This window comes from Ambystoma mexicanum, chromosome 10 (genome assembly GCF_040938575.1).
Source record: "Ambystoma mexicanum isolate Mex_15411 chromosome 10, UKY_AmexF1_1, whole genome shotgun sequence".
In the NCBI taxonomy this organism is placed as follows: domain Eukaryota; kingdom Metazoa; phylum Chordata; class Amphibia; order Caudata; family Ambystomatidae; genus Ambystoma; species Ambystoma mexicanum.
Window position 1 is genome coordinate 70,230,222 of NC_090932.1, and position 22,836 is coordinate 70,253,057.

At 47.3% G+C, this 22,836-nt stretch overlaps 1 protein-coding gene across 9 annotated transcripts in view; it reads left to right on the forward strand.

The window, feature by feature from the left end:
• Positions 1–22,836, forward strand: part of EIF4E2 (eukaryotic translation initiation factor 4E family member 2) — a 265,342-nt gene that overhangs the window by 139,588 nt on the left and 102,918 nt on the right. For all 9 annotated transcript variants that reach the window (XR_011275971.1, XM_069617530.1, XM_069617531.1 and 6 more), the window contains one exon: positions 6,600–6,752. Coding sequence is in view for 8 of the 9 variants with exons in the window: in XM_069617530.1 (XP_069473631.1) it covers positions 6,600–6,752 (153 nt within the window). In the remaining variant the exon portion in view is untranslated. The remainder of the gene's footprint in view (positions 1–6,599; positions 6,753–22,836) is intronic.

A 22,836-nucleotide genomic window follows, 5' to 3' on the forward strand; every position in this document is an offset into this window, starting at 1 on the left:
CTTCCTTGACTTTTCCTTAGGGGGGCAGTGTGGGAGGGGGGGCGGGTTTGAGTTCTATATTTCTTGACCATATTTCCTCCTTCTCTCTGGGTCTTCCTTTCCCAACTTCTTTGACGATTCCCTGTAGGTGGAATTTGGCAAAAACTCCTTAATAGAATGGATCTCAACTCTTCCCCTCTTGATCTTATTGGTGCGTTGGTATATCTTTAGGTTGGTGGATCTCTGGTCCTCTTTTGCTGGATGGAGTCTTGTAATCTAGTGGTGAAGATATACGAAGTTTGTTCCTATAATGATATCTTCAGGTAGACCAGGAATGATGGACGCTTCAAATTTCCAACTCTGCCCCTTTCTCTGAATGGGAATGATGGTAGTATTGTAACTTTCTCTTTTGCCATAGTTTTTGCACTTTTCACTCACCAGGATGTTGGCATAAATTCCGTTCTGATGGTTGAAACTAGGCTCCCTGTGTCCGGCTTTGCCCACGGAGTGGTGTGGAAGTGTTAGTGTGATATTATGGGGGTTACCTCCAGTATAGCAACACTTTCCTCCTTTCTTAGATGTTTCTTCAGCCTTTTCTCAGTACGACTTTCCAGTCCAGACTTTGGGATTTCACCTTTTCAGGGTCTTGTTTTTGGGAGGTGGGGGGGAGGGGGCCTGAGAGTGGGAGTGGGTGGGTGAAGAAGGGGGGGGGGTGAGGGAGTGAGGGTATGAAGGAAAATTCCTCCGTTTTAAAGCTGCCATGACCGTCTTGACAAGTGTATCCGGGGCCTCCTTTTCTTCTGGGTTTCTTTTGAGGATCTTCTTAGGAGGTTCACTGTCAGTCTCCTGCTCTCTTTTTCTGAGGAAATAGTTTTCGGTGTAAACCTGGGTATATCCCGATTTTCCACGGGAGAGAGACCAGTCTGGTTTTATGACTCATTGTTAACTCTGTGATCGTAAATAAACCAGATATTCCACTGGTGTGATTGGCACTCATACAATATGATGCTACCACCTCCCATTTTATGGCCTCAGTTGATTCACTGGATGGCCTCTCTTCCTTAGAGATTGATACCATCTCTCCAAGACCTGAATAAAGGGTTTCATTTAGCAGGGAAGATGGAGTTGATGAAAGAACGTACCTCTGGATGATAAAGGGTTGAAAGGGGATCTTTTGGTCCATTTATTTAATATACCTCATATTAATGTCATTATCACATCATAAAATGATGCAACATTCCCAAACCTCTTAAAATCTGGTTACATTCCAAACCCTCCCCCCCACCCCCCTAGAAGCCCGTTTATAGTATTCCCAGACTGCCATTGTAGACCTAAACAAACCCGTTCCATGCTTGTCACATACCGACTAGACCAACCGTATGCTCTTGCTTTGACTGAACAATCTTACCGTGGTGGCTATCCACTGCTGTATATCCACTCCAGGTTCTAGTTTTTGCTCCCCAACCGCCTTCTTCCACACCCCGCTGTTGCTCATTTCCACAAGTCTCCCCACCATCTGTTGACACACAGTGCTTTGACCGCTTTCTACCGCATGGCTATGCTGCGCTTGGCCAACAAGTATATCAGATCTTTGATCTTGCCCATCGCTTTCTGTTTGAGTCCCAGTATGCATGCATTCGGGGATTGTACATCTAGGATGACGCCTCCTGGGGCCACCTTGTTCGCGATGTGCTTCCAAAATTCCTGTATGATGCTAAATTCACAAAACATGTGCTTCATATCTGCATTTCCCTTATTTTTGGGGCATGTGTGTACGCCTGCCCCTCTAAAGTTGGTGATTGCATCCGGCTTGAGATATCCCATTTGTGTGATGTATAACTGAAGCAGCTGTAGTCTGGCATTTTTTTTTTTGTGATATGAGACTGTTTCTCCATTCAAATTGTTGTCCACCAACGTATTGCTCACCTTTGACATGTAGTGTCCAGCTTCGGAATTTTTTTGGCAGAGAGTGCCCTGCGTATGTGGCGTCGGGTCGATGACCCTCGAAGGCCTCTGTCGAGGGTGATGTCATTGGATGTTGTAGCACGCACGGCGCCTGTTGCCTCAGTTCCGTGTTTGCTTCATGAAACTCGGTGCACCTCATACTTCTGAAGTATTTGCTGTTCAAAGTTTTCGATATGTCCTCGTCTTCAACACTGATGACTCCTAAATCCGGATTCAAGAAATGCACGGACTGCGGCTCCAAGATGCGAGGGCCATGACATGGATACCTGCTCCAAGTGCCAGTCTATGACCGGAAAGCCTTGAGGGAATGAAGGAGGAAGCTCAAGGTAGGCAAGGTGTCCATGCCCCATAAGTCCCGACCTGCTGGGCCGATGAGTTGAGAAGTGACTCTTCTCCAGAGGAAGAAGGCAAAGCGCTCAAGGTCACGGAGTGGGTTCCGCCACTCTACCTCGTCGAAGCATTGGAGGTGAAGGCACCACCGGTCGCCTTCCTCATAGTCTTCTTCAGGCAACACCCCAGAGAGGCTGAGATGCCCGCCCAAGAAATTAACGCCGGCAGAATGGGAAGCATTCCGAGGGGAGATGCTTAAGATATTTAATAAACGGGGCAAAGCTCTGTCAGTGCCTTCTGTGGAAGCCGGCAGGGAGTGGTCTCGGCCGGATATTCGTGCGCCCTCAAGCCTGAGTAAAGGGCGTGATCCACATCGGGAGCCCTCACGGTACCGTTCGGACAAGGTTTCTAAGGATCGCTCGAGACAGGCTGAGATGTCAAGGTCTTCGACACCATCAAAGCCTTTCAAACCCTCAAAGCCATCGGCGCCATGCCAGTCGATAGTGCCTATCGGGTCTACCACCCTGGTCAGACCGTTGATGCCTTTGACACCGTTGTCGACGTCCACACCATCTGCGCTGTTTGTGCCAGTCTTCCCGGCACAGTTACCTGCGACTGTGGAACCGCTGAAAAAGGCGCTTCATAAGTCTAAGTCAACGTCTGGGCAGCCTCTGAGTACTGCACCTGACAAAAGGTGTACCCCTCTTCCTCACTTCATTTTTGAGGAGGAGGAATGGGCGGATGAGGAGGATGCCCCTTTTGGTCTTCAATTTGGGGCTCCTAATGTCCCTGAATGCCTCATTTCGAAGGAGAGTAGGATGCAGGATCTCAGAGTCCTTGCATAATGCTAGTGGTATAGACTCTTCTCCTGAGCTGGAGTTTGGCAAGCACAACCCAGGGGAGCATGCCAACTTATGTTGAGAGTTGTGGAGTATCTGGGCTGGTTTAGACCTCCTGTGCATTTTGATCAGGATGATCTTAGACATTTTGGACAAGAGTCCACCTACAGATCCTGTTTTACCATTCCATGTAGCTCTGCAAAAAAAGGATGGCCAGGAATTGGGAGACCCCGAAGACTAATCCTGCGGTGAACAAAATACCGCCCCTCCCAGTAGTGACCCCGGCTACCTGTCAACTTACCCCACTCCCGAGAGTCTGGTGGTCCAGGCAGCCACGGCTACCTCGAATCAGGCGGCGTACCCTACCATACCTCCTGATGGGGACGATAAGCACGTGGATGGATAGGCTGGTAGGTATTTTTAGCTGTTAGTGTGGCTTTGAAGTCAGCCAACTCCACTTGTGCCTTGGCTACATTTTCGTACACTCTGTGGGAGTGCAAGCTATGGCGCCAGAGCATATTCCTGAAGGGGAAGAAGGGGACAGCTTCCTGGCTGTTAAGATGGCAAGGAAGCCACGTGAGTCCCTTCAGTCTGCTGTGTTGGATTCTGCAGATAGCGTAAGCAGATCCATGGCTACGAGCACCGTGATATGCAGATTTGCGTGGTTGCGGAAGTCTGGGTTTGTACCCAACATGCAGGCTAGGCATCTGAACATGCCATTTGACGGGTCTCATCTTTTTGGCAGCAAGGCTGACTAGAGCCTTGAGGTTGCAGACCTCTACAGCAGCCCACACTGGTATAGTGAAACATATATACACTTTATTAAAATTACATGTAGCATCTCTATCGGGTTATGTAAGTACAATAAGTTAAACGGAACACATAGTAGAAACACAGTGTATGTTATAAAAACAGTAATGGTCCATTAAGACCACACCCATCCCTAACACTGCACCAGCCTATCATCTGGTGTTAGGCACAGTACATATAGGCTAAGGAGGGGGAAGAAAAGAGGAGCCTAGACAATAGTGACCTACGTTAACGCAATCCTGATTAGAACCCCATGTGCCAACACTGAATTACGGAACACAGTCGTAGTTATTCCTTAACCTTTAGGACATAGTATTGTAAATAATACAAAAGCATACCTCGCAGTAAATGTATGATGCACAAGGGGGGGATGGGGAGGGCGAACACTGGAACACACAGCCAGAGGACCCCAAATACAGATTATATTTAACACCATCTCATTAACACCATCTCATTACACGCTTAGGAAAATTAGATTAAAGTAACACTTGGCAGTTAAACATTGTAGCAAAGCAATTCCCATAGGCAGGAGGGCAACACAGGACTTTAAAAATACATATGAAATCGGGGGCATTTGCTAAAATTCCAGGGACCCAGGAAATCTGTCCAGAGGCAGGAACGCATGATGCAAAAATTCAAGCTGCAAGCTACTAACCAGCCATAAAGGCACTTTCCACCTCAATTCTATACATACACAGCACACATTTCTTTCTCGCCAAGAGTCAAAGATCACTAGCCCAATGTCTCATGGCGAGTGCACATTTTGCACCCTGATGTAAGTACCCTCAAGAGTTACAGTGGGACAGCTCCAGGCAAGTTCAAAGGTTTCCCACAGGAATCAGTGGGACACGTTAGTAGGCACAGGCTTGGTTATGAGGAAAAGGAAGGCAAGTACCAGTTCTACATCATTGGTGTGCAGAAGACCCAGAAACCCCAGGATGACCTACAGCCACACGTGATTTGGACCAATACAAACAAATGGCAAAAAGCGGTAGAAAGCAACTTCCATAGTCCAAAGACAATGGACCATGGGAACCCCAGAGGGCAAATATCTTGGATAACCCACCAACCTAGGGGGTTTACAAAAAGACAATTCAGCTCTTGTACACAATCCAGTCACCCACGGACTTGAACATGGAACCACATGTGCAAAAAGAAAAATAATTGGCCTTCCTTGGAGTGGGACCCACCAGCCAGGAGTCAAAACATTGATGAAGATGGCTCTTAGAAGGAGAAACCCAGCAAAGCAGATTCTGATGGCTCAGTGGGCAAAGCCAGCCAGCAGAAAATGGTCCCACAATGAAGATGACCAACAGCAGAGACCGAATATTGGTGTCCGACAGCTTTCTAGGTGAAGGCAACTTTCTTTACCAAAGTGATGACCAAGGTGGTTAAATGTAAAGGTGGCAGTAAAACGTCCAAAAGATGGTCCAAGCACATTCTCCTAGTCCTGCTAATTAGGAGGACCAGCAGAAGGAAGTATGCCCAGCAGCTAAAAATCCAAACTGGAGCTAAGGTGCAGAGGCAGGTTCCATTACTGTATCAGCAGCTTTTCAGTAGCACTGAGGGCAGGACCAGGGTCTCCCTTCTCTCCTTGCCTTCCTGCTGTCACCACATGTACCTTTATCTCACATTAAGGTTGAAGCTGAAGCATTCTGGGTCCACAGTAGAACACACTATATCCAAAATCTGCTCTGGCCGAACCTTTTCCACTTCAGAGCCCTCCCTAAAACCTTTCTTTTCTCAACCAAAGTTGGGTATACCCATGCACAGTGCATAACCCCATCGGGAAGTGGTTTAGTTGGTATGCGCTATCTTATTGGACTCACTCATTCACTGCACCCAGTGAGGGATGCAGTTTCTACCCCAGATGCCCAATGGAATCTAGCTATGACAAAATGGGGTTGTGGTCATTCTCCATGTGATGATCACCCTCATCTCTCCCACAAAGAACTTTGATGAATAAATTAGAATGTGGTGGCTGCACTCCTTGCCACATATGGGAGTGCTGACGGTTGGCCAAATGGGGTACCCATGTTGATCCAGTAAATGGAACTCAGAGTCCTGGCCTCTAGGTGCCCTACTCTATCTTGACTCATGTTAACTGTGGAAGCGGGTAGGGATAGTCCTGACAAACTCCTTCAGCCTCCTCACCTTTGATAGGCGAACCGTTGCATTGAAGTGGCACCACCCTCACCCTCTTCTTTCTCCCTTAACCCTCCACTTCCCCCTCCTAGGGTGGTCACTGGATCCCACACTCCATATGTGTTCTCAGTCCTTCTGGGAGGTTTTTCAGTGGTGCAAACCCTTAGTAGTAGAACTGACTGAGAACTCCAATATGGTGTTTAAGGTTTACCTAGCAAAGGAGATCAAGAGAGTAAACCATCTTAGAAAACCAGCAGCCAGGGCTAATGAAATGGGAGACTGGGAAGTACCATTCATGTCGTTTTTCTTTTTTTGTTGTTGAAATCTCTGTTCTACCCAGATTGATGAACGAACAGTCATCCTCGCTCAGTAACTGCTCGATCACCCACATATCACTATGTTCTGTCTTCTGAATTTGGCAATTATTTGTGCTTGGCTGTTCTCCCTTTTTGGAGCACTTCATAATGCATTGACTTAACTCCCCGTTTTGTTCCTTTTTTTAAAAAAATTTGTTTCATTTGTTGTCCACAGGATGATGCAAATAAGAATGGTGGCAAGTGGATTATTCGTCTACGAAAGGGTCTGGCATCCCGCTGTTGGGAGAACCTGATTCTCGCCCTCTTGGGTGAACAGTTCATGGTGGGGGAGGAGATTTGTGGGGCTGTTGTATCTGTTCGATTTCAGGTAAGTTTCAGTGACATATCAGTTTTTCACACTTCTCCATTTTGTATTGGATGCATATTTGCCTGCCCACAAGTTAGGTTTTGATTGGATCTGTTTGATCTTAAGCTGATATTTTTGATGTATCATGGTCATATTGAAACCCATTGTGAAAATAAGGGAAATGCTACAATGTTGGATACTAAAATCTTACTTCACATTCGCTTGAAAACGTGTAATGGGAATATTGGCCTCACCCTCGAGTATATTTGAGTTCTCCAGCGGATGCACATCTCTGCTTAAAAATCTACCACTCTGTTGGGTAGCTGATTGTGCAAATTGGTTCCCGCTAGCAAAGAGGACAATTTCTATCCTACGACCACACAAAACTCTGGAAATTACAGTGGTTGTTGGGCGAGGGGAGCAAATGTTCCCATCCTGTTTATCTACCTTTCCTACAAATATTTAGATAGCCCACACCCCCAACATCGTCCAAAATACAGAATTTAAACCAAACAAAGCATCCAAAAGGTTGCCTGACCTTTTCAAGAATGGACGGGAACACCCGTCAGTGGGGGTTAGAGGTCTACCAGGGTGCCAGTCATACCCCAGAAGGGGGTAGTGGCAGGAGAGGGCACTAATTACCACCTCACCCAAAGTGCTAGCTTCTGTATCCGCAATATCCATTTGCATCCCCACATGCCTCTTAAACCAAATGCTTGACATGTTTTCTCACTTTATTTCCCCTAGATATAGTGTTCACAATACTGCTGATTGGAGTGCTGGGCAGAGAGGGAGCAGCCCCCGATTGTCCTATGCTACCCGTATCTCACCACCAGGAACTGGGAACCCGCAAAGTGAGAGAGAGGGAGTTGTGATAGGGCGTCACAAAGAAACTCACTCTGACTGCTTAAGACTGATCAAGGGTCTTTATTTGATATAAAATACATGTATTGCTTTTTGATGTAATTTGCTGGAGAACTCTGGGCTTACCAGGGTTTTGAGGAATTTGGTGCTAGGGCCTTCCCTCATTCTCTCGTCTCCCTTGGGCTACCACCACCCTAACCCAGGCAGCCTTAACCGCAGCTAGTACTAGGGCACGGTAGCCCCTACTGTTTTGCGTGTGGACTAAGACTTCGGTGGCTGCCCCGATGTGTTGGCTAGCTGACTTCCTAGGGCCTTCTACCTATCCTTCTCCTAGACCCTCTTGCTGTTCTAGGGCGTTCTGGAAATAGTGCCCAACAGCCGGCCAGTTAGAATCGCTCAGGCAACCACGCACACATTCTCCTGCCCTTCTACTGTTCCTGTCCAGTAGTCCTTCCCATCTCTCTTCTGTCCCTTCGATCTGACACTCTGCCTACCTCCACTTAGATTTTACCTTCCTTCCACCTTATCAAGTCTAATGAGGGATGAAAGGGTTTCAACCCCCTCTCCCGAACCACAGAAGCCGAATAGATCGACCCTCCCACCGTGGTTGGCACGGGCGTCTGGATGTAAATACACAGATAACCACGTGGCAGCCAATGGGGGGGAAGACTGAGTTAAGGAAAGGGGTGGAATGACAAAGGGAAGGTAGGGAAGAGAGAACATGCCTATATATAACACAGACACCTAATACTGAAACTCCTCCCTAGCCTGTCCAACTCCTGAGTACACCGAAGTAGGGATTAGGGTTCTTAATTACCCTACACCATACCCCTGACCCTAACCATGTGGTTATCACATATAGCAGACATGAAGCAACACAAACTGTACGGCACATACAATGGAATCTTCCCTACATGAATTCAACATGACACATGGCCCTGTGGGCGACATTTAACATGAGCAAACAGAAGCAAAAAACATAAATCGTGACTTTCCTGTCGTGGTAGGACTGAACAACCTTGCCCCTTCCCATTAGTAAAGATTTCCTCTCTTTACTGCAAGTATTGTCTCATACTCTGGGTATAACACGTGATACTCACACCGGTTTACCTAACATCAATAACTCATGAAGTCTCTCAAAACGTAGCACATAACATAAAGCTCGCAAAATTCACATGAATATTTGGATTTACTTATCTTAGGGTCTGGGTGCCTCGAGAGTACACCTGGACATCAGGATATGCCGCCGTGAAACGCAGTAGCCTCTGGGAGCTACTGCCGCACATAGTCTGAAGGCAGCGGTATGAAGGAGTTCACTGGCGTGGCCCAGAGAGAGGGCTGCCGCGTGACTCGCGTGGCCTCCAGAGTCCGCCAGCAAGGAAATGCATGTGCAGGCCGACAACTCTCCCTCACTGCCGTGTTGCCTGCAGCCCCTGTTCGCCTCCGTGAATGTTTCTCACCAGCTCGCCATCAGATCGTCCAACGTTCCTCACACGCCATCATGATCGCCCGTGCTGCACAACCTCAATTATCAGCACCTGTGCATGGGCGGTCAACGGCTAAATACTCTCCTAATGGCTTCAGCTGTCTCACGGCGCGAATTCCATAGACTACAACTTGCCCCTAAACATGCTGGGAACTGTAGATTTCTCCTCATTTTCTAGTATACTGTCTCCTGGGCTTGCCCCAGACCCTATTCCTGACACACCACCTGCTCTCCTCCTCTTCCACTCACTACCTCCCAATGCTACTCCACTACTCCACCTACTAATAGGTCTCTCCTCTTACTACTTTCTTTATTACTACGATCTCTTTGCTACTGTTGCTACCTCTACCGTGTACTACTTCTTCTACTACCTCCTCTGTCTACCTCTACTTTTACTATGCTGTTCCTGCTACTTTTCCCTCACCCTCTCTCCTAACTACCATGTACTACTACTGCCACTTCTTCTCCTCTGCTGCTGCCACTACTTTGATCTCCACTTACGCCCACTACTGTTCTACCACTGCCAACACCTTCCCCTGCTCGCACTACCCCTACTACTACTACTACTACTACTACTACTGCATCTATTTACACCTCCTCTCCTTGACTCCTACTCTACCACTATGCCACCCACTATTCACTCATGCACAACTACTCTGCAGACCCCTCTCTCCATCCACCTTCACTCCTTCCAGTCCGCCGTCCTCTGGTCTCTCGGTGTCCTCCCTCCACCACCTGACCTCACCCTACTTAACCCACAGAAGACCATCCCCAAGCTACTTGTTAAATAACCCTCCCTGGATTGACCAACTATCCTTAACCAATCCCTTACTTGAGCTGAGGTGGTGTGACTGCAGAGGCTTGAGAATGATTCTTAAGTGTTACGCTCTGCCTCATGTTCCTGGCCTGGGCTACTCGCAATTAAAGGGGACTGGTGCCCCTTATTTATAGGGCCTTCTGTTAGGCCTATTTTTATTGTTCATTTAGCTGGTGGTTTAATGGCTCTTCAGCCACAGGCTCCAACAGATAACATCTGCTGGAGTTGTTTCCTTTTCAGTCCGCCTCTGAGGTGCTGTACCCCCTCCCCACAACCCCTTCCCCTTAGGGAGATGCGCTCCGCCCGGCTTCTCCCGCTGCCGCTGCCTTGGCTGCTGGTGCAGTTGAGACCTGGAACGCAATGTCAGTGTCCCTCAGCTGGTCATGCTCAGCCAGCTCTCGTGGTGTCCCTGTGCCGACTCCTTTCCCTCGGGTAAGAAGGGGCTAGCAGGGGGAGGGGTGTGTCTGCCTGCACTTCGACACCTCAAAGGGAGTTTGGGGTCAGGGTTTCCTCCCACTCCTGACCAGGTCAGGTAAGTGGCCCTGTCACACTGTAGAGGGAGGACTGAAAAGCTCATATGACTGGTAATTCTGCTGTGCACTGCTTTCCAGTATTTGCGCAAGCTCCTACAAAGCTGAAGCAGACAACCCTAGATTGCCAGGCACAATACCCACGGTTGCAGACCCCACCCAGACTGTACTCCCATAGGAGTAGACCAGACCAAGTAAATACAATATTATGCATTGCACGTCTCGGCTGCCATTACCATTGCATGGTGACTCACACGGGGGGGGGGGGGGTCAGGGCTTAACACAATATTTAGAATTCACTCTGTATGCAACAGACTGACCAGAGCCAGACAAACCACACTATAGGGAGGGGATTAACAGAGATCCCAGGAGCAGGAAGGTGTGGGTTGCTCAGGTGAAGTCGGAGGTGAAGGAGGAAGTGGCATACCAAGAGATCAGCAGGGGACGAACAGTGGAGTGGAGTGTGGAGTTGATTTTTGAAGCAGGTGAGGTATTGGTCAGTGAGTGAAAGTGGTGCTGGTGTGTGTGTGGGTGGGGCAAGGGTGTTCAAGAGGAAGTGTATGTAGTGAATCTGAAGTGCTTGTGTGAGAAAGGAGTGTGTTTGAGCAGAAAGTGGTGTAGAAGGGTAGTAGTGTGGAGGAGGGAGTTGTAACATTGAAGGGTGGAGGTAGGAGAGAGAGAATGGAAGACATTGTAGGGACAGAGGAGGAAGCCCCTGGTGGTAGGAATATGGAGTTGGAGTAGGAGATTAGTGAGAGGAGAACATCAAACGGAGAGGGAGTACGTGGGTGTGACAGGAAGACTACTGAATTGGCCAGAGTGCCTGGAAGGTACAGTCCACTATCCCTTTTAGTCGACTAAACACTGGATAAATGTTAGGTCTGTTAGTAAGTCCCAGAGGTAGATTAGGTAGTTAAGGTGTTGGCCTTTAGGGGTTCCCTTTTAGCATAGTATAGAAGTTGGACAGTAGGGAGAAACCTTTATATATGAACCTTGGGAATAAGGTCGCTTGGGCATGGGTAGGACTGGTGCTTATAGATGAGAGAGAGAGAGGAACGGCCTTGGCGGCTTGCCTAAACTGTAATAAAAACCCTTGAACCATCTCAGAAGTTGTAGTGTTCTTTGAGCCATCTGTAACACTTGTCTCAGTTGCTCTGCAACAAAGTCCTATAGCTGCCTACCAAGATATACCTCTTTACCTTCCGGTCAATATTGAGGTTTGCTTTTCCCTTAATCAACAATGCTATATTGGAGGGGAGCCCAAACAGCACTGTGCTTAGAAGTAGGAGGCCAACATGTTCTACTCATGCCAGATGTGATCCACGCTGGGTTTTGACTATTGCTTTTCTCAGATTGATGTTGCTTAGATTACCTTGTGTAGCCTTTGGGGACTAATGGTGTTTACTTTTCTTGATCATCCCCATTATTTTGAAGCAATGGGGTGTAGGCCTTCTCTTCTTTGCCTGTATAGGATGTGTGCTTGGTCCCTAGCTGTTCTAGGGTAGATTGTTTTCTCCCCACAAGAAAGACCCACTCCTCACTTTTGGGGACTGGCAAATGTGTCCACTGATTGGTCTTGCTTCATTCTCAAAGGTTAAAGACCCATCACTTTATTTTGACTGATATGGGTGTTGTACTCTAAGAGATTTACAGTTCAATATTCTCGTCTGTGCCACCGGACCCGGCTGTATTATGATTCCTGCCATGTTCTTCACCACACTTACTCGTAATACTAATTATTGAACTTGTCTCACTTGGTCATTCATGAATGGCTGTTGGAAGGTCTGGTTCACCCCTTCTTGTTTTCCTGTTGTACTCCCTGCATTCACCTTTACACTTCCAACTGTTTGGCTTTCACTTCTGGCAGTTAGCTTTGCAGTCTGAGAAACCCAAGGGTATTCTCACTCCCACTCCCCTTTGATCGTCTGCGCAGGTTGCCGCCACTCTTGGGTCCTGACCCTGGGGGTGGAGAAGCGAGGAAGGATCACCTGGGTGGTGAGGATTGGGAGTGGGGAACCCTTGGGTGGGACCTTGCATGCCCCTTTTATGACAAACCTAATCCTCCCCCGACCTTTATGGGCTAAGTCAGCGAGGAACCCAGTGTTACTCTAACTCGAGCTTCGGCAAGTGAACCGCTATTGTCAATGAGATCCGAGACCGATATAATATAGCAGTGTGGTGGCGTGCCTTGTTAAAGGAACAGGCACGTTTTCGAAAGCCTCCAAAGTTGCAAATCCTTCCTTTATGAACTAATTAAGTTTTAAGTGGTTGCGCGCTTGAAAGGAACACTTTCGAGTCTTAAACAGAATGAAAGTACGGAAAGCAACGTATATTGAACACTGAATTAGCGTACATTGAATAACTAAAAAGTGTGAAGGAAGTGCACAGTGAATTCCGAACTCAAAGGGACGTTTGACATTAAAAATAAGAACAGTAAAACGCTGAATGCATGTTGCACACCAAACAAACTCAGAAATGAGTGTTTAGTTAATACCAAATTAGAAGGGAAATTTAACTGTGAAGCAAATCAGTAAACTAATTACTAAATGTATGTAGCACAACAAACCAACTCAAACTTTCAATCTGAATACAATTAAGCTACAAAATACTCTATTAAACTATGAACTACAATTATACATCATTGAGTAATTGTTGCACAATGAAGAAAGTTTAAAAGGTGAACCACAAGAAGTAAATGAAGTGTGACAAAGCTGCCATTTGGAAAGGGGCGTGACACACATGGTGACAGAGCCAAAGGGCAGCCGAGGAGAAACCAGAGAAGCCCAGAGAGCACACAGTAAATCCTGAGAGCAATCAATGGAAGCAAGTGAAAGTATTGGTCAGTCAATGACTTTATTTCGGCATTGTGCCATAAAAGTATTGCGAAACAAATATAAAACAATACCAATACAGTTTTATTACAAGGGGAAAATGAGGAAAGAAAAAACGAAAATGAAACCTATCAATTTTGAACAGGTTATACAGCGGACCCAGAGCCCAGTACTTGAAGGTTAATATATTTGATTCTAATTAGATGGGTTTACAATAAAGAAAACTAGCCACAGACCAAAGCAAAGACAGGCCTGCTGGTAGTCTGCTAATTAATCGAAGGAATGATGCATTCTCCAACTCAGAAATCATAAGTAGTGACTTCCCGGTATCCCAGCAATAAAAACTAAAATTAGGCCCCCGAAAGTAGCCATGGTGTTATGGGTGATAAATATCTATTGTAATCCTGCTAATTTACCTTTACACTCCTTTCTGAGTAACTTGGCGCACGTTTTAACAGACCTAAAAATTACAAATGGTGCTTGTAGTATCATCTTGTCGGGTGACCTAAGTGCCCAGTGCATTAAAACCCAATTAGCAGTAGATACCTGGAAGATGCCAAGTCCGTCAAGACGAAAACTGCTAGTTTTCCTGACGGAGTGGAATCTCCTCAAGGGAAATGGGAACAGAAGCCTATATTTTTCTGCTGCTTATCCTTAGCACAACATCGAGTAAAAGCCTTGTAAAGAACGGGCCCTATTGTTTGGAGCCTGGGTCGATTTGTCGCAGGTTTTTGATACTGTAGATGGAGCGACTTTGGGGGGAATCTGGGGTATCACTGAGTCTCTTCTATCTGTGTTATGTTAATGTTTATTTATATAGCGCCTATAGACAGGCAAGTGTTTGAAAGCGCTCGAAGAGGGTTGGAACAAGGGGGAAAAACAGTTGCTCAGAGACCTTGAATTTCTGAGGCGATAACTGTCTGCATCAGCAGATTAAGTGAATGATACATTTAGCAGTTTAGATACAGCAAATGGGCCTAACAGCGATTCTGTGGGTTTTTTCAAGTGCACATTAAGGGGTGAAGACAAGGGAGAACAGATGGAACAATCTACAGGCTGTGCTGAATACAGATTGCAAGTGCGGGCAAGGGAGGGGCAGGGGATAAAGTGCACCCAGCTGGTAGACTGGTGAAGTGCAGAGAGAAACTCTCAGATTTATTTCAAGTGCAGTGAGGGGGGGGGTGAGGGGCCCTGAGGCAAGTGCAAAAAGGACTGTCCTGTAAGACTCTGAGGTGCACCAGGTGGCCAGTCAATAAGCTGCATGGAAAGGAGGGAGAGAAGGAAGGGCAGAGACCTAGGTTAGCAGTGTAGGGTGAGAGAGAAGGAAGAGGAGAAGAGGAAGGTCTTGAGGAGTTTCTGGAACTTAAGAATATCTGGCTCAAGACATAGGGTGGCAGGGAGGCTGTTCAGAGTGAGGCGCCTGCTGAGGAAAGGGATCTCCCACCAAATCTCTGCTTGGAGAACCCCCTCACTCGGAGAAGGTTGGAGGTAGATGAGCAGAGTGCTCGAGAGGGACAGTATTTAGGAAGGCAGTGTTGAAGGTAAGCGTGTCCCAGGCCCCAGAATGCCTTGTGGACAATGCAGAGTGTCTTGAATTTGATCCTTGCAGCCACGGGGAGCCAGTGAAGAGATTTCAGCGCCAGAGAGATGCAGTCCCTGTGCTTGAGGCCAAGGATGTGTCTCGCGGTTCTGTTCTGGATGAGTTTCGGAGGGTGCAGGGCAGAAGCAGGGAGCTTGAGGAAGAGGCTGTTGCAATAGTCCAGCCTTGAGAGAACCAAGGCTCTGGAGACTGTGAGCCACTGGGGGAGGTGAGAAAAGGTACAGTGCCTCTGAGGGGGTGTAGTTGATAGTTGGATTTTTTTGAGATGTCAGAAATGTGAGAGGGGAAAGAGAGAATGGAGTCGAAAATGACTCCAAGGTTTTTGGCCTCACAGGTAGGGGTTGGCGCGGGGCCAAGGGAAGCTGGCCAGAGTGAGAGGGGGGGAAGCAGATGCAGGGGTCCCAATGCAAACAATCTCTCAGTTCTACTGGCATTGAGACAAGTCATTTGCGGCACACCATGACTATATAATGGACAGTTGGGTATGAGTGAAGAGGAGGGGGTGGCTGAGGGTAGCCTGAAGGATAGTTGCGTGTCATCCGCATAACACTGGAAGTTAGAGGTAAAAGTGGCAATCACGCGTGCCAAGGTAGCCATGCAGACGTTGAAGAACCAGGGGGATAGGTTAGAGCCCTGGGGAATGCCACAGGTTGAGAGGGTCATAGTCAAGAGAAAAGCACCAAGTTCGACCTGGGATGGGCAGTTGGAGAGAAAAGAGGTTAACCAAACCAGAGCCTGACTGGTGATTCCCATGGTGTCACAAAGCTGTGAGATCAGGATGTTGTGGTTATACGTGTCAAAGGCGGAAGAGCGATCAAGGAGAATTAGGACAGAGGGAGTGTTAGTATCGAGATTTGAGAACAGGCTTTCACAGGTGTTCAGAAGAGCAGGTTCTGTGCCTCTGGATGCTCTAAAGCCAGACTGATGGTTGTGGAAACAACTGATTGATTCCGTGTGGAGGTTTAGCTGAGAGATAGACAGCTTCTGCAGGAGTTTTCCCAAGAAAGGAGTGATAGAGATCAAGCGGTAATTTGACAGGATGGAAGGGTCAGCAGAGGGTTTCTTGAGCAAAGGGAGTTTGGGAAATCTCCAGTGGAAAAGGAGAGGTTGCTAAGGTCGGCCAGGGCTGGTGCGAGGGAGTCAATGTTGTCCTTGATGGTTTTTGAAGGGCAAGGGTCCAAGGTCTGAGTTGTACCAAGAGTTGAACTTTTTTTTAAGGCTTCAGTCGGACCATCATGACTGGGTCAAGAATATCAAGAGTGCTGGAGATCGGGAGATTAAAGGTAGTGAGGGCTGTCAGGGTGGGAGTCAGCCGCAGGAATGGGAGGAGTGTAGTAGGTGGAGGCAAAGGCAGCTACTTACACTTGGACCTGGTGGCTATAAAGCCGAATGGCTCTGCAAGGTGAGTTTTTGCCAGAGGAGAGCTTTAGGTGAGTTGATAGAAGAGAGTGGTCGGTCCAAGAGAGAGGTAGTGAGAGGTATAGAGCATGGGATGTCAGTGGAAATGAGAGCATCCACATGTAGCCTGCGGTGTGAGTGGAACCAGAGGGTAGAATAGAGAGGGAGAGAGAGAGTCACATAGGTTGCGGAAAGGTCCTGACAAGTCGCGAGAGTCCAGATGGATGTTGAGATCACCCAGCAGGAGGAGGAGAGTAGAGAAGAGGCTAGGTCGGTCCATTCCGAAAGGAAGACCGTGAGCTATCCATGGGGCCAATAGAAGGTGGCCATGAGGAGAAAAGAATTAGGTCAGAGAGAGCCTGCAGACTAGGCACTCGGAGGAGTAAGGCCGAAATAGGGATAAAAGACACCTGTATCAATTCAGGGAAAATCAATGCTACTCTCTGGGCACAGAGAGGATTTTGTAGCCAACAGCGAGGATAGTGTCAAAGCGTGTGACAGCTGTCCTTGACCCATGTTTCCGTGATGGCGATTACATCAAGATCCACGAGTTCGAGAAGGTTGCAGATATCTGAGTGTTTTACTGCAGAGCAAGTGTTAAGGGTGGCAATGTGGAGCAGCTTGCCATCTTGCCATCTTCTGTGGGGGGCGCATGGGACAGTGGCACCCCCTGAGGGTGGCAAGAGAGCCAGAGGGATAGTAGTGGATGGAGGAGTCGTCAAGGGGGCCGGGGCAGTAGGGCAGGGCCCAGCCGCTTGTACAGAGGAGGAGGCGGAAGGTGTAGTGGGCAAGGGGGCCTGTGTAGAAGAGGAGGAAGGCACAGTGGGCAAGTGAGCCTGGCTGGAGTTGGAGGTTAGATTAGAAAGGCGAGGGAGGAGTCAATTGAAGAGAAAAAGGTTGGGTTGAGTACCCAGAATCATGATGGTTCAGTTGAAATAGACATTAATGATGACTCTGGAAATGGTGAAGAGTTCGAGGAGGACCTCCCAGCGAGTGCCACCATTAATGGGAGAAAAGGCGATGGGACAGAGAAAGCCAACAATATAGCGAGTCCATAGGTCAGGTGAGTTAACGAAGAAGAGGATGTCAGTGACCGTCTCACTGGCAGAAGCGGTGACATGGGTGTCTGCAATACGAAGGCTTGTGTTGCAGCCCAGAGTTTCCTTAAGTTTCTTCCGCCCAGATTTAGTGATAGGAGGCAGATAGATGATTGTGAAGCAGTTGGGAGAGGATAGCGACATGGTAGGCAAAAGTCAAGGGAGGGGAGGGCACTTTCCAGACTGAAGCACTAATGCAGTTGGAGGTGGTTGGGGTGGAGGGTGGAGACAAATGGAGATGCGCCTTGTGGGAGCAAAAACAGCCGCAAGCACAATTAAAATTGATTATCCAGCAGGGCTGGGGAATTGCAGCAACACTGCACAGGCTAAATTCAATTTATCATAGTCGAGCTACACAAGTCTGCTCCGAGGATTAGTCTTGATACCAGAGGAAATCTATCCATTTGTATACGGACCTATAAGAGAGTGAGACGGGGGTGTATGGTGGCTCCATACCTCTTTAATTTATATCTAGCGGATTTGGCCACTGAATTGCGAGGTAAGGGACTGTGTAGTCCTATGGTTGGAAATGAGGTTGCGTACACAGAAGACATTGTGCAACTAGATTACACCCCCATAGAACTTCAGAGATTACTGGATGCATCTGATGATTACGCAAAGGCGAATAATTTAAAGATCAACCCGGCCAAATCTAAAATAGTTACTTTCAAACGCCCTCTCACTAGGGAATTCCCTTTCATATGGGAGCTGTCTGGACAAGTTATCTCCGAAGGCAAGGACGTCTTATATCTGGGGTTCAATATTCAATCTTTCCCATCAAGAATGTATATAGAGGGCATCCTTGAAATTAAGCTGACTAACCTTGGCTGTCGGATGAAGAAACTGAATGCTTCGTTCTGTAAGTTCTCGATAAAACCCCTCTTAAAATTCTATGCCAGCAAAATCATTCCTATTTTGATTCATGGCATATGTATTGCCAGCGTTTGTCGCAATAAACTGGGAAAGACTGGAAGGCCTACTATGGAGAAGTGTTTTTTTCCTCCCACAATCTCTTCCTGTGGCCTCTGAGATGCATACTAGGTCTTCTCTCCCTCCGCTGTCATGTAGAGTGGAGAATAGTGTTCACATGAAGACTTATTGGCTGCCCACAAGTCAATACTCTGTATGAAGACCTCAATGTAGAGCTTTTGAAAGCAGGGAACCGGTTTCTGGCAGGTTTCGCCACTTATGCACAGGGTATTCTGATCTCCTGTGATTGTGAAACTAGTGACCTGTATGACAATCCATTATATGTTAAAAAAAGATTAAGAAAGGATTGGATAGAGACCATAACAGTCAAGAGATCTAAGAAATGATCGCCCTCCCATTCACTCTGATAAAGGTCGGTCTGATTTATTCAGATTTCGTTTGAATATTTTACCCACGAGGGAAATTCTCCACTCGAGGCACAAGGAAATCTATAGGGATAATATTTGCCAATGTTGCACCGAAGCTCGTTTGGAGACCCTACATCATATTCTTATTGAATGCCTAGGCACTCTCTCCCTTAGATTGTAAAAGTTTGTAAGTTTGTGGATAAGGCTTGGTGGCTACGGACCCATCTTAGTTCTGGGCATGTTTAACGTGGGCGGTGATAACATTTTTACGTGAACTCAGTTTTTTGAAGTAACTATGAATTGGGAGGTGAATTATGTGATTTCGATCGTTTTCTGCTCTATTTCTTTCTTTCTCTTAGAGAGGAAATTAATAAGGAATTGGTCTTTTTTTCCTTTCTTTCTCTTATAGAATGCAATGATATAGATTTTAGGCAGACATTTTCGATTCTATACAGTTATAGAATTTTGTGAAGTCATAATTGTAATACTTTAACTGTAACACAAAACATTTTTTAAAAAATGAAGCAATCGGGGAGTTTGGTTTGTGGCACAGTTGGACCCTGGATAGAAACACAATGTCATTGATTGGGCATTTACTATGGGGGATATCAGCTGGAAAGTATCAACTATAAACATATTCCCAAGTGGAATGGTATTCGTTCCTGAGAGCACTGGCCTCCTTAATGTTTTCCTGGTCATGGCACTGGATATGATTGCACTATTCACTGAGGGAAGACATCTTGCCAGGAAACTCAAAATGCGCTTAGCTATACTTCGGCTCTTGAATTATTTTTTGACAGAATCAGGGGTGTTCCTGCCCTTCCGGCTTACCCGTGTACAACTCAAAATGTGTTCTTGTGACGCAAATAGGCACTCGGAGCCAATGAGTACATCTGTTGATGACTGCGTCCCTGGATTCATGATCACTTGTAACCAATTTGGGGACCCTATGCAAGTATACAGCCCCCTCGGTCAGGTTTGCTAATTGCCTTCCAGGTTTTGCTGGGTGGGTACTGTGGGGGTGTGGGGGGCAGGGAGGGTGGTAACCCGGTCTGCTCTCCACCTTATTAGATTCGGTTTTTAGGCTGTGTTCCTTGACCGCTTGGAAATTGGTTGATTGAGGCGCTGAAGTAGAGGATGGATCTTGGTCGCTCCTATAACAGATACCACAGACCACGTTTTGTCTGCATTTGCAGGCGTGAGGCTACTGCTTGGTTTGTTCCCGTTTATCGAGTCCCTCTCATCCACAGTGGGTTTCATGGTTTTCGTGTCTATGCTGTTACAGGGGCATGTTTCAGACGGGATCGAACCAGCTTCTGCCACAGGATTTAGGGCCTTTTCCCATCCTTTTGATGGAGCGCTAACTCCCCCATGTTCAGACCTTTACCGACAAAACCCAACAATGATGTAACCAATTTCTTTAGGATAAGAATTTCAGCGAGGACAGAGCTGCACTGACTCTTTTAACTGCTAGGCTCCCCCTGTACCGCATGAGTGAGTCTTCTGACATTAAATTCACTGAATGGCGAGATCTTAAGCATCCCGTTGTCCCAACCGGCAAGGCTGCCTGCCACCCTCCTCCCATAATCAATCGAGGAAATGTCTCCAGCCAGCATGGACTCGTTCTTAGAGCCCCGCGGGCCGTGATGGTGTTCAAGGGAGTCAGGAGGCTCATGAGGCAAGACCGACTCTGGTGGCATAGAACCCTCCCGTTCAGCTGGGATAACATTGGTAGAGGCTGATAAATGGGACTGTTCGGAGATGCTGTGGCTGGAAGATGCAGGAGGAACAGAAGCAGCCGGAACAATCGCAGACACAGCATCAAAAGTCCTGAGAGGCTGAGCAGATGAGCTGGAAGATTAGTCATCACTTCCCGTTCGTCCAAAATCAGCAGGCTGGCTCATGGGGAGAGCACAAGGTCTTATCAATTTTAATAATAAGAGGCTCCATGTCATGCAATGTCTACACCCCCCGCTCCCCCCACCAAGGAGTCCAAACTAACAGGGACGTTGGACGAACTCATACATTTATTTATTTCATTAATGAAGGGTGTAAGCTTCCCCCTGGGGTCCAGATGAGTTCAACGAGCTGATTTCAGGAGTACATGAAAAGGAAGATGGTGGAGCCAATGTCTGTGGCAATTGTCAGAATTTTCCTTTTCACAATTAGCAGTTTTCGTCTAGGTAAGTGCGCCAGTGTCTGTTCTAGTATGGTGGATATAACGGGGGGGGGGGACTAGAATTGCCATTGTTACTATGTGGAAGATGAGAAATTAGCAAAAAGGTCCTTTTATGTTGAGGTGACAGTGAGCTCAGAGACCCTGGACCAATCGGGTGTCACTTGGAGTCGCAGCAAATTCAGTGGCAGCACAAAAGTTCTGTTCGCCTTGTTGTTTTTCCCGTCATAGCTTTATTAAAAACTGCCTTATGTCGCCCTGTTTGCCCCCCCAAAGTGCCTTGCACCGGTGTCAAAGCCCTGCTCGGGGTGGTTACTTGTTTACTCGATAGGTCCACTTGACGCATGTGCAGATTCCAAGAGGTACACAGCCTATGCAGCAACTTTGGCGAAACATGTAGGTAATACTCCTTCTTTTAAACAAGCATGGAGTCTTCAGGAGCTTGGTAGCCTCAAACTCCATGCGGACACCAACTCCTGCGCCCTTTACCCCGCGGGCTCGTCGGCCACTTCTGCGCCCTTTCCCCTACGAAAGTAACTTGATGCACAGGATGAAGTTCCAAGGAAGCCTGTGTGAGACGTAGTCTTGGGGAAGGGAACTCTGAAACCTGGCAAGTGTCTTGCGATTGGGCTCTCAAGAACCCCTCTTTTGTTTGGATTGTTGTGTTTGAAACCTGGGGAAGGGAACCCCAGAAGAGACTCTGAACTATATTGCTTTTGAACTGGTGGAGAAAGGTAAACTTTAAGACTCTTGTTCATTGAACTTTCTTTTACTGGGGTTGGGGGGTAGGTAGGGCGGGTAGGGCAGGTAGGGGAGCTGAGAGGAAGCGGAGAGCTGGAAGGAGCTCAGACCTTTAAGTTAAATTGTTTAATTTGACTTTTGACATCCCTACACATTTGTTTGTTCTATTGGCGAGAAGCGAGAATAGGTTTTGGGGACACAGACTATTAAGTTGAACTCTTTGACTCTGTCTTTCCTTCGTTTCGTTCAGGTAAGGGAATCCCACCATAGCATAGGGCAAGTTAGACCTACCATCCTGACATTTAAGTTTTTTTTTTTTTAAACTTTATTTTTAAAATTTTCAGAACAACAAAAAACACAAGCACACCATCAGGGTGCGTTGACGTAACAAGGAGAAACAGAGAGGAGAAAAGGGACGAATTGAAGAAAGGGCAGGGAAAGGAAAGGAATAAAATAAACGCCAAGAAAACATAACATTTCCCGCTCACGGGTTCGACCGCAAAGCCGCCCCACCCCACCCATGCCCACAACAACAAGCCTCAGGGCTTTCCTGGTTAATTGTCAATCACCAACAAGGCACAAATATATAGTGTCTTTCAATCGCACAAATCTGTTTCGGAGTCAGGAGCTCTCAGTAGCGGAAGGAGCTGCACTGTTTTGCAGATATGTAATATACGGCCCCCAGATGTCGGGGGGTCGAGCATGCAGTGGTAGGGTTCTTATAAATTCGCTCTCTACATCCTGACAATAGGTAATGTCTTTTTTCCAATCTTCAATTTTGGGTAGGGGGCCCCGGCTCCAGGCCATAGCGATCCGCCTATGGGCCAGCACCAGGAGGAGAGCTGCTAGTCTGCGGGATTCAGGGCGTAAATATTTTGTGAGGCCGAGGAGGGCCGCCAACGGTAGCGGAGCTACTTGTTCCCCAATGATATCGGCGACGATCCGCAGGACTGAGGCCCAGAACCGCTGGATTCCGGGGCAGTCCCATGCCAGGTGGAAAAAGTCGGCATGCGCCGCTGTACAACGCTCACATTGGGCCGATACTTCAGGGTGGTATCAGTGTTTCTTGGCAGGGGTGTAATACGTTTGGTGCACGTAATTAAAGTGTATTAGTTTGTATCGTGTATACACCGCAACTTTTTGGGTTTGATATAGGATGTAGGACCAGTCCCCAGCATCTATCGACATCCGGAGGTCCGATTCTCATCTTTGTTGAGTTCTGGCATTG